Source organism: Eschrichtius robustus, chromosome 17 (genome assembly GCF_028021215.1).
Source record: "Eschrichtius robustus isolate mEscRob2 chromosome 17, mEscRob2.pri, whole genome shotgun sequence".
Classification (NCBI taxonomy): Eukaryota; Metazoa; Chordata; class Mammalia; order Artiodactyla; family Eschrichtiidae; genus Eschrichtius; species Eschrichtius robustus.
This window is the reverse complement of record NC_090840.1, coordinates 48,678,267-48,690,919: the sequence shown is the minus strand read 5'-3', so window position 1 is coordinate 48,690,919 and position 12,653 is coordinate 48,678,267. Positions and strand designations below refer to the sequence as shown.

General features: G+C 36.8%; 1 protein-coding gene across 1 annotated transcript in view; it reads left to right on the top strand.

Annotated features, from left to right (window-relative positions):
• STK3 (serine/threonine kinase 3) overlaps window positions 1-12,015 on the top strand; it is a 307,261-nt gene extending 295,246 nt beyond the window's left edge. The window contains exon 11 of the mRNA XM_068525949.1: window positions 10,630-12,015. Within this exon, the coding sequence (XP_068382050.1) occupies window positions 10,630-10,788 (159 nt within the window). The 3' untranslated portion in view covers window positions 10,789-12,015. The remainder of the gene's footprint in view (window positions 1-10,629) is intronic.
• The last annotated feature ends 638 nt before the right edge of the window (window positions 12,016-12,653 follow it).

The window sequence follows — 12,653 nt, the reverse complement described above, 5'->3', positions numbered from 1 at the left end:
AAATAAATAAATAAATAAACTAAGAGCAATTCAGTAAAAAGAAAAAAATTATTCAAAGTGTTAATCAGAATCACCGAGATAAGGAATCAAAGCTAATAGAGCTTTTCCATCTGCCCCTTAATTGATCTGGAAAGATTTAATTAGTAGTTGGTTTCGCGTTACTCAGATTTTATTGCTCTGGGCCTAGAACTTTTTAGCTGCTTACAGTATAGCAGAGTTATGCATGAATTAAGTTTTTCCTGATATTTTTAGCAGGCAAAACTACTTACTAGAAACTGAAAAACATAAAAGGAATGGGTGTTCAATTGCCATTGAGGAATGCAACTGAAATTTCATCGTTCTTTTTTTTTATACGGGTGGCTCAGATTTCTGTAGGACAAGATAACTATAGTAACGCCCATCAGCTTGTAGCTCATTGCTGGATCCAAGCAAAATAACACATCAAACCAACTATGGGACAGTCTAAATGGACACAGGCAGTCTTGCTTCTTTGTCAAGTGGACGTCATGTTAGTTTTGTCACGGCATATCTCTTTTTATTGATAAAATTATGGCATCTACCCCAAAGGGCTATGCAGAAATGTGTTTATATTTCTAGAGAGCTGATTAAATAGAAAAATGCTTAATAAACATACACATACTTATTTCATAAGGCCAATTATAGCTAAAATACATTAATATCTTTTAAGTAAAATACTCCACGAGGTACAATCTGGGAGGAAAGGTAGGATTTTTTAAATGTTTCCCTATTTTTAATCTATAAACAATCAGTTAATAAAAAAACTGTTTTATTTGATAATTGGCTTTTGAAGTGCTTTTGTAGTTCTTGGGAGACCTAAGAAATTGTTCTCACTAGGCTCTAATCCAAACTTATGTGGGTGGATTTGATGTTGTCTTTGAGTGCCTGCGTAGGCACCGCCAGCTATCGGACCTAGGGTGGGTCACTTGGTCTCTTGCGTGTCCTCACCTATAAAAGGGAGTTGGTAATATCTACCCCATAAAGTGATTGTTAGGATTAAATGACTTAATGCACAGGACCTAGGATAGTGTCTGGCCCCTTGTAAATGATCAAAACTTGGCACTTTCCCCTTCTCCTCCATTGATAGCCACAAGAAACGATGTTCTCCCTTTTCCTTGGGAATGAAAAAATCTAAATGTCTTAAATTTACCATAGATGCTCTGAGGTTAAACAGATGCTTAATGCAGTTTCCAGTTACAATCCCAGAATATTTTGTAGTCGTTCAGTCATTCAGCCATAGACAGGGGCCACTCAGCTCAGAACAGGGCTACATGTACAATCTTTCATCCAGATAGGTAAATAGTGTCTATTTGAGGAAGAAGGCTCTGCCAGTAGATTTAATGTTAATGTAGATTTTAAGAACGTGTACGGTGAGGAATTCAGCCTTCCTTCTATAATGTGTCAAGAGTCTGAAATTATCACTCTCTTCATTAGTTTTAAATGTATATGTAGGGTTTCTTTAAGAAAGCTTCCAAGTTCATTGACTTGAGAACTCTTTTATTGTATTCTTCTCAGTGCCAGAAATTAAATCAGGAAATTCCATAATGTATTGATGTTTTAATTTTTTTTTTTTTAACTTTTAAGTGCTACCTATTATCCCTGTTGCTTAGCAGAAGGCCCCTTACCTGTTCATAGATATCTGAACTAACCAGTGGACTTGACTGGACTTTTGCTAGTACTTTGGTGTGTCTCCCGTCTCATTGTTAGTAAAATGACTGTGGCAGCCTCCATGAATAGTGTTCTGTAAAACCAAACCAGATTCTGTTCAACACAGTAAAAATTTGAGCTAAAGTGGAGTATTAGGGGGAAAAGGAGTATGTCGCTCCAGGCCACAAACAACTCAAAACGGTTTGAGGCATGCACTGGTAAATCTTACAAAATGCTGTAGGCAATTCAGCATCAAAATTGCCATAGAAAATTATTGTTGTTAGCCATTCTGTTGCTAGTTCGTATTGTTAGAATTGCTAGCAGATGGGAAATGGATGAGTCAGGATACAGTATTAGCAGTCCATATTTTTTTAATCACAGGCCACTAATAAGGTCTGTAGCATCTGTGAGATTTATTTAAACAGTTGCTAGGAAGAGTTTGCTTTCCCAGTAAACACAGCAAACCTTATACAAGGGTTTTTTGATTGACTCTTTGACTAAATGTGTTAACATTAACATGTAAGACCATTTGTTTCATTGTGATGGTTATCTCATTTGACAGACTGATTATACCAGCAACTCGTAGACCCATTAAGTCTTGAAATGTTATCACATTTAAGCATTTTGAAACTTCATGATCCTGTTTCTGCTATTTTTTGAAATTAAGACTTTTTAAAAAGCCCTCATGTAATTAGGACTATTTTTGACAAAACAAAATAATGTAGAAACCTGAGTGTTCCCCCCTTACAGCTTTTAAGATGAAATTGTTTTGGAAAATAATTCCTTCTTACTTAATTTTACTGACAGCTCTTCCTGATCTAGTCATAAGAATGTTTGCTCTTCTTGGCCATTTGAAATGACAGATATCAGGGGGCAAGACATATTAGTAAAAGCAGAGAATAAAATCAATTTCCATAAAAGGGTTTAAACGGAGATTGGGTATATTGAATCACAGGGGCCTCAGAGAGACACATTTTGAGATCTGGGATTATTAAAAGTCATTGCACATGACTAAGTCATTTGTTTAGCAGAAACATGAACTATGAAGTTGGGTTGAGTTAAGCCTCATGGAATCTCACTGCAAAAGAGAACCTTAGAGATGATCTACTCTAACTTCCTTAGTTTAGGTGAGGAAATGAGAGCTAGCTTGCTCAAAGTTACCCTCCTGGTTAATGGCAGAGACATGACCCGACCCTTAGGTCAACGCTGTTTTTTATTATACCAAGTCTGATATTCTTAATCTAGCACGGCCAGAGAGTTCAACAAGTTCAGTCACCACAGATTTGGGGGTGTGCTGCTGAGAAACTTCTTCGGTCTTCAACCTGAACTGAAAGGGAAAATGGTTTTTTAAGTATTCAGCTATGAAGGCCACAGTGAATAGAAAATACCGCATTTGACATTTCTATACAGCAGTCTTTTAAAATGAAATAAACTGCAGAAGTTCAGCAAAAGATAGAATGGCTATCTTCTTTAAGCTTCAGGCCAGTAAACTAGGATCTCCCAGCTCCTATAAAAAGTTTAAAATAAGTTAAAGAATCTAAGAAAAACCCCAAATTTTTAAAGAATAATAATTAGATAGATGAGTGGATGGATACTTGTTTATAAGTTAAATGAAAAAGTCAAAACTACATTTTAATGGGAGTCAACATTTTGTTTGAAAATTAGTACAGTTTGGTGTATGAGTGACAGCTTGAGTAAGCAGCTCATTTTGTTAATAACAGTCCTAGATTATCACATTTTAATCCAGGAGGTAAGAAGATTACAGATCAAGATCCAAAAATATTATATTTTTCAGTATCCCTTAAAAAAAGAAAACCCAAGATAGGTATTCAGATTGAAAACTCACTTACTAGCTCTTACATAAAACAGTAGCATAAGTAACTCTGTAATGTGAGAAGTTAAGATAGAAAACAAGGTTAAATCAACCCATAGATAATTCTGACAGTTCAAACTTTTAATAATTAGAATTATTTCTGAACTCTATGAGAAGTATTGAAAAGCTGCTAATTATTATTAGCAGCACACCTCCAAATCTGTGGTGACTGAACTTGTTGAGCTCTCTGGCCGTGCTAGATTAAGAATATCAGACTTGGTATAATAAAAAACAGCGTTGACCTAAGGGTCGGGTCATGTCTCTGCCATTAACCAGGAGGGTAACTTTGAGCAAGCTAGCTCTCATTTCCTCACCTAAACTAAGGAAGTTAGAGTAGATCATCTCTAAGGTTCTCTTTTGCAGTGAGATTCTGTGAGGCTTAACTCAACCCAACTTCATAGTTCATGGTTCTGCTAAACAAATGACTTAGTCATGTGCAATGACTTTTAATAATCCCAGATCTCAAAATGTGTCTCTCTCAGGCCCCTGTGATTCAATATACCCAATCTCCGTTTAAACCCTTTTATGGAAATTGATTTTATTCTCTGCTTTTATTAATATGTCTTGACCCCTGATATCTGTCATTTCAAATGGCCAAGAAGAGCAAACATTCTTATGAATAGAAAAAAAAGTTTCTCAAGTAATGAAACAATGTTGTTCTAAAACTCGTCGCTTTTTCTGTGACTCTGTTTTTGAAGCAGCTGTGGGCTCTGTCTCTGCATTCGAGTTTTTCCTCTTACTGCATGGCAGCTTATTTGGTCACTTAGCCAAGTCATGTGTCCTCAATGTTTGTAAAGGTTGTCAAACTACAACATCCTTTAACTGTGTTAAGGCCTGAAGATTTAAGAATCATTGTTAGTTGTGCAAGTTATATTTTGTCATTAAGTTCAAAACTAAATTTTGTTAAATAGAATTAGCCTATAACATATAAAAGTCATTTCCAGATGAGTTATTCATTTTTGTACATTTTTCGTATACAGTAAAAACCACAATGTATGCACGTTCTAAAATTCTTTTATTTATTTGACTTAACCAAATTCTAAACCCTGACAAATATAGAAGACTTGATACTACAACACTAGTTAACTCTGCATTTATTTTGGAATTAGTCAACTGGCATATAGTTATGGTAATACAGCTACTTTGTATTCCATGTAGAAAGAGGGTTCATAAGTAACATTTCTTTCCTATATAAAAAAAAAAATGTAAATTCAAGTTGATTTACCACAAGCTCTATTAATCCATAAACGTAATTCTGAAGGGATTTCCATCTTGCTCTTTATAAATATTTTCAAGAAACTTGATTTTAGTGAAGGAAATTTTCATCACAGCAATATTGATATTAGTTCAGGAAGCTCAACTTTTTCTTCTGATATTATCCTTATTAGCTCTCAGAATTGTTTTAATTTGATTAGTATTTTAAAAGGGTGGTAGTGGATTGTATGGTACTATAGGGTCATTTTTATCATTATGAGTCTGTATAAATTGCTGTCTGGTTTGCGCATCATTTTACTACCAAGGCATCGAGCGTACTGTTTCCCAAGAGATTGAAAAAGCTGCTTCTGCCACGTTTCCCACCCCAAACCATTTTTATGCCTGTGGGAGCCTTGATAGCTACAGAAACACAGAGTGCTAAATATGTTATTAGGGCTTAACTAGAAGTCAAAACTCAACCAGACGTTCATATCTATAAATCATACCCATTTTTATAAGAAGTGAAAATTTTTACCAGTTAACCTCACTTTTTTTTTTTTTTTTAAATTTATTTATTTATTTATTTATGGCTGTGTTGGGTCTTCGTTTCTGTGAGAGGGCTTTCTCTAGATGCGGCGAGCGGGGGCCACTCCTCATCGCGGTGCGCAGGCCTCTCACTGTCACAGCCTCTCCTGCTGTGGAGCACAGGCTCCAGAGGCGCAGGCTCAGCAGTTGTGGCGCACGGGCCCAGCTGCTCCGTGGCATGTGGGATCTTCCCAGACCAGGGCTCGAACCCATGTCCCCGGCATTGGCAGGCGGATTCTTAACCACTGTGCCACCAGGGAAGCCCCATCCTCACTTTTTTTTAGTCTAGATGACACCATAATCTAGAGTTATTTAGGAATATATGGCTATTTCTGTTCTGTTGACAAAATAAGAAAAGCCTCTGACCACAAATGTTAAGGTTTGGGGGTTATTTTCTGTTGGATATCATAGGCAGATTGTAAGATCAGGGAGAAAATCTTCTTTTCCTGGATAATCTTATCCTCATCAAGAGCTTCAGTTATAAACTAAATGCTGATGATTCCCTAAGTCTGTGTCTTCAGCTTGAATCTTTCTCCTGAGTTCCAAAACCCCAAATTATAATCCATATCTGATATCTCTACCTTGATGCCATTAACTCCCCTACCTTATTAATGGTATCAGTCTCTACCCCATGACCCCAGCTTGAAGCCAGAATCATCCTTAACCCTTCCTTCTTTCTGGCCCTTCATAATCAGTCAGTGAACAAAGAAAGCCCTATCAATTGTATTGATATTTTCAAGACTCTCCAGTCCCTCTCTTCTTCTCAGTCTCCACTTCCATTTTCCTGGTTCAAGACTCATCCTCTGAGTAGACTGTTGACAGGTCTTCCTGCCTCCATTTTTCCCCCATGGCAATCCATTTTCTCTACCTGCTATTGGAGATATTTTTCTAAAGCTCATTCGTATATGATCATGTTTTGAGCACCAATTAATGCTCAAAATTATCAAGCATTTCTTTCTTTTCTACAGAAAGTTTGTAGCAACACACTTAAGGCCCTTAGTCATCTGGCCTCTCCTCTCTTTCCTCTCCTAATCCCCTCCCCCATGGATCCTTCCTACATCCCAGCAGTCAGCTGACATCTCGAAAGATGCCAGGCATTTGTGTGCCTTATACGTCTCTGCTCACGCTGTTACCCTTCTCCCCTGTCCTGTTTCCCGACTTCTCAGCTTTCTCCTCCACTAGTGAGTTAGCTGTGCACGGACCTGTCTTGCCAGCTAGATTGCAAGCTCTTTGTGGGGTAGTGTTCTATTCATCTCTGCATCTACAGTGCTTGGTCCGTAGAAAATATCAATAAATGTTTTAATAAATGAATCCTCTGAAGTTCTCGGATGGCCCACCAGAAAACATAACTATGTATGTATCTCATGTAGTCGAAGTCAGATTTCCTGTAACCTCGACCTTATACAGCCACAAATATGAAGTTAAATTTTAAACACACACACACAACACACACACACACACAAAACAGGTATAACAAGCTTCAGCACTAAAGCCATGCTCTATCTTTCCTAAAGCAGCCTCAAGCTGTCACTCAGAAGCTGTTTATTCTTATTTAGTCTAATGCCTTATAGGACTGTTGAATTGCCCTTCTGGTTTGCAGTAAGTGAACAGACTTGGAGTAGAGAGAGAAGGATATCCACTCAATGATGGCAAAGAAAGGAGCTCATAGCTTTCCCTCAAATGAAGATAAAAAGCCAAAAAGAAGAGAGGAAATTAATACATGGTATAGATTAGCCATAGATATTAATAATGATGATTCATCATAAGGAAAAGTTGTTTTAGGTCCTGCTTTAGAAGGCAGCATAATCTGTAAAATACTTTATAAAGATTTTCTGTTAAAAATGGTTGAAACAGTTTTATCACTTAAAGAACTAAGATTTAGATACTTCATGAATTTACTTATTGGAACACCTAATTCCCTAACAATGCCAGCTGATGGTTCTCTAGTATCACAGACCTGTTTTTCACAAATTCTGCATATTGATAATATGAAAGTCTATTAGAGAAGAAAAATTTTTCTTCTAAGTAGCTTCTTTCTCTGAATTCATTCAGTCCATTCCTTTAGTATAATATTTATAAACTATTGGCAATTTGCCCCAGTAAGATAGTATAAGATATTTATAAGATATTTAGTGCAAAAATTGTTTGCTTTGTATGATGTTATGTCTCCTAATTATAGTGTAACCCATTCCTTTGAGTCATTTATTCTGTATTCCTGTTTATCTACCCACCTTTGTGTCTTCATATTTAGCAGTATAGTTTAATAGTTTCTAGGTATGTATACAAGCTCTAAAGTTTAAATATTTTTGGAATACCGGGGGGTAGACGTGAAACCCATGCATAAAAAATCAATTATAAAATAGTCCATGAGTCTAGAATCAAATACTAAATGGTGGTCTTTAAATTTTGAATGTTATATAGAAATTCAGAGATAAGAAAGATAACATAGGCTAAAATAGAGACAAAGTGGAATTGGATCTTATGTAGACGGCACTCAGCCTTGTCTTTCTCAGTGATACGTGGCTGTGTGTGGTCTCTATTGGCCCTTCATCTCACTACCACAGAAAGTTTCAAGATTCCCTGTTAGCTTATTCTTTATCCCCAGAGTGATTTGAACAATAGTGATCAAATAACAGATTAATACTTCCATTAAAAATTAATTACAGGACTTCCCTGGTGGCTCAGTGGTTAAGAATCCGCCTGCCAATGCAGGGGACACGGGTTCGAGCCCTGGTCCGGGAAGATCCCACATGCCGCGGAGCAACTAAGCCCGTGCGCCACAACTGCTGAGTCTGTGCTCTAGATCTGGCAAGCCACAACTGCTGAGCCCAAGTGCCACAACTACTGAAGCCCGTACGCCTAGAGCCCGTGCTCTGCAACAAGAGAAGCCACCGCAATGAGAAGCCCGCACATCACAACGAAGAGTAGCCCCCGCTCGCCGCAAACTAGAGAAAGCCCACGTGCAGCAACAACACACCCAAAAATAAATAAATAAATAAATAAATAAATTTATTTTAAAAAACAATTAATTACAGCAGAAACTAACACACCATTGTAAAGCAATTATACTCCAATAAAGATGTTAAAAAAATTAATGAAGTATGTAATAATATAATACTATGCTTTCTATATACATGTATATAATAGTATATAATATAATAAGCTAGGGTTTGTTTTTTTTTAATGATGTTTGACTAAAAAATAACAGGGCATATTTTAGATATATACCAGAACTTCTTATACACCAAAGCAAGTGGTAGTCAGTCACCTTCAGAGTCATCACCCTGGGAGCCAATGCCTTCTCTCCCATAACACTGTCATTCTTATATTCTTGGAACTCCTCTTCTGCATTTCTTCAGTCTCTGACTCATTCTTTTCAGTATCCTCAGTGGTGACAAACCTTTTTCAGTTGAGAATGGATTTGATTTTGGGAACCAAGGGTCACTTAGGGCCAGGTATGATGAGTAAGGTGGAGGATCAAGCTGAACAATGCTACTTTTGGTTAAGATTGCCATGTGACTGTAAAGTCATGAGAGTGTTTTCTGGCTTGGCTTATAAAGTAACCAAAGACAGTTCTCTTCTGAAAACAAAATACAAGCTGCAAGTGTTATCATATTAAAACCGAGTCTGGATTACTCTCATGTAATTTCCTGCTCCAAAGTTGATCATGGCTCCCTGAAGTCCAAACCTGGCTTTGGCTGGCTTCCCGGACCCCACCAGCTCCTAGTTTTCTGTCTAGTTTTCTGTCCTTATTAGTTCTTCCTCCTCAGCACAGCAGGCCCTCCTCTCAGGGCCCCGCTCACTGCCCTGAGGTATCCCCGTTTCCAAGGACCAGCATAGTCCCTGCTCCCTAAAGGGAATCATGTCTCCATTAAATTTATAGCAAGGCTCCTCTCTTTTTTGTTGGGAATCTGTTTTTTAAAAAAACAAAAAACAATGGATGCTTTTCCCAGGAAAATGTACACATGAACATGCAGAATTTTTCACATGAGAAGCTTAGTCACGGATTTGAGTTAAGAACCTGTCACTATAATCTGTGCCACATACAATAGGGCTTAATTGTATAGGGTCTGGCATAAGTCCCTAAATATTTATAGTTGCTAATCTTACCCTTCAAACTAATTTGTAAGTTTCTAAGGCAAGGAAATAGTTTAGTACTTCTATGCTTCCCTTACAACACCTACCAAGATGCTGAGTATGTAATAGCAAATAGTAGATCATTTTGCTTTAACAGACTTTTTAAAAATCACCTGTCTGCCACCATTGCTTTAATAGTTTCTGAAGGAGACAGAGTGTTAGATTTTTTTAAATGTTAATAAGATAAAAAGCCCAGGTGTTAGGTTATATATTTCAGGGCATCCTATAGGCCCTGAGGCAATATCCCTAAAATGTTTCTCTGGAGATAATCCATATCTTGCTGTTTTGACATGTAAATAAATACAGTAAGGCTCCGGATGCCACAGATCCTGTTATGTAGAACAGATCTTATCCCCCATTCACACAGGACATGAGGCCTCTCTTCTGTTGTTACACAGAAAACCAGTAAAGGATGTGCCAGTGGTGCCCCCAGAAGCTAGCATAATCAAACTAAATCATTATAGTCAAACTGTATCATTTAGTCAAATCATATCATTACTGTCAAACTATAACATATACAGTGAACACGTGACAGGTATTTCATTTTCAAATTGGCCAAGCCCATGTCAGAACCTACACAGCACTATTTGTATCAGGTATGGGATATTTTGAATCAGAAATTTAAAACCATGTCTTATCAAAATGCTTGGGTTAAAAGTATTCTAGATAATTTAATTTTCTGGTTAACCAAGTGCTTAAAATTTAAGCATTTGGTAAAATGCAGAATAGAACGGTTAATTTAACCTGTATTCAATCTTGTCACATTCTTGGGTGATCTCTGCAAGTGTTTATGATTATCGTAGCTCTCCATAGATGGCAAGGGTGTGAGAGAGTAGAGTGAATATATATCCAGAACATATCCTGAAAGTCTGTTTGTTGACGATGGTGGATTTGTCTTTCTGCCTTTTTTAAAACAGATACATTTTATTAGCTTATTTTTCTCATTTGTTTTTTCCTAAAAGCAGAGTTTTTTATTGTTCCGTGGCAGGTTACTTGGGGTTCTTGCAAGATGTGGCTTCTTGGTTCTTGAGGGAAGGAATTCCTGTTTTAATTGTTGAGCCATATTTCAAATATGACGTAAAGAGTTGAAATATTCATGCTAAAACTCATTAGACTTTAACCTATTGTAGATAATTTTACTATTTTAATATCTTCTTTTTTTTTTCTATATCCAGTTAAAAAATCTAAGTTTAGAAGAACTACAGATGCGGTTAAAAGCGCTGGACCCCATGATGGAACGAGAAATAGAAGAGCTTCGTCAAAGATACACTGCGAAAAGACAACCCATTCTGGATGCAATGGATGCGAAGAAAAGAAGGCAGCAAAACTTTTGAGTCTAATTTCTTTTCTGTTTGTTTCTATGGCTATTCTGGAGACCAAGAAGCCACTAAGAATTGAAGGAATATTATGATTTTTTTTTTTAATCTCTAAAATTTGTGCTCTATGACCAGGCAACAGTCAAAAACTGATGATGGTACAAACCCAGGTAAATCCCCAAAAGACAGAACTTAATACTGTTTCCACTGTGTTTTCATTCTTAAATGATGGAAACAGCAGAAATGCATTCTTCTCTGCATCTGTCAGCTGCATACTGGCACTAAAACTGTGTTGTAAAATGAAGGCTGTGTTTAGAAACCTTGAAAATCCAAAGCTATCGTTTAATTGTACAGCACCGAAGGGCTTTATGTTACAATATTCTTTATTCTCTTTTAGTAGCCTATTTATTGTATCCCTTTAGGTAAATTTATTTATTTATGCTATTTCACTTTGTTCTGTTTTTTAAGGACAAGATCAGGATAGCTTTTGTGAAGGTAGGGACATATTAATAGATGATAATGTACAACCAAATTATACTGTAAGCAGGGAGCTATGGGGTTACTTACGTTCCTTGATTTCCAGGATAGTTTACCAATAGAAGCAAAGCAATAATAGCAATAGTACACAAATGGGCCAGGCATTTTTTATCCTGAAGCAATAATTCCATTTTTACCTTCTGAAATTTTAATTTTTTAATTTTTGATGTTTGGTACAAATAGGACTATATATATTTAGGTCATACAGAGCTATAATGTTTAAAACCAAAGAAATCAGTGGAACCCTTGCACAAAAAAGTATGGTAAATATTTTTAAAGAAATAAATCCTTAAGACAAATGTAATTGTTAATATTGTTTCATGTTTCATGTGTAGGTCTGATAGCTAAACTGTATCAAATTGTAGTAAGCTCATCAGATTTATTTCTGTGAGTATGTGCTGAACTGTTACAGACTTTTTTGTTGATTTCACTTATTCCCTGGGAATTGGTAAACGTCATGTGCCTGACCATAACAAAATAGCAAAAACATTTGTACTGAACTGTGCAAGCCTTGGGGACTGAAAAAAAAAAGATTAAAACCATTAAAAAGAAACTCATTTCTAAGCTGAATGATCATTTGCATGATTGAACCGGGACCAGTCATTTCCTAAACTACATATGGCCATCTTGACAGCATTTGTTCTTTTGTGTGTTTAATTACTATGTTTAAATCATAAAGACAAATAAATGTTACTGTGCCACCCAACACATTTCATCTCTATCTTTTTTTAAAACTGATGACCTGGATTCTGTCTTTTCCAGGCAAGGAAGGTATCTTAGTCAGGACAGGCTAGATTATGCAGTGATAACAACTCCAAACCTTCAGTGACTTAACATAACCCAGGTTATTTGTCACTCGTGTGCCCTGCTCCTGTCCTTCACACCCAGGGACCCCGCTGACCGAGCCTCCACCATCTGCAACGTTGGTGGTCACCACAGCAAGGGAAGGAGCCCTGATGAGTCTCACATTAGCTCCAGCCAGCAGTGACAGAAGGTGTGTCATCTCTGGAAACTTCTATTCCTTTTTAAAATGGCATTGTGCCCCAGGTAATGCCTGGAGTAACATTTGTCCTTGCCGTGCTAAGTCCTTACAAATAGTAAATTGTGTAATTGGATACAAATTATAAGATAGTTATAAAATAGTGGTAAATATTGAAGACTTTATAAGGAGTATTAAAAATGAAAACTGAATTTACAGTGTATGCTTCAGCTACGTCTGTTTGGGAAACTCAGATGAGTCAATCAACTCAAACATCCCACCCTTTTTTTTCCTTTCTTAATTGTTTTTCTTTTCAGTAAACTGCCCAATACCTCGCCTAATTTGATGGAAACAAATGGCTGACTTG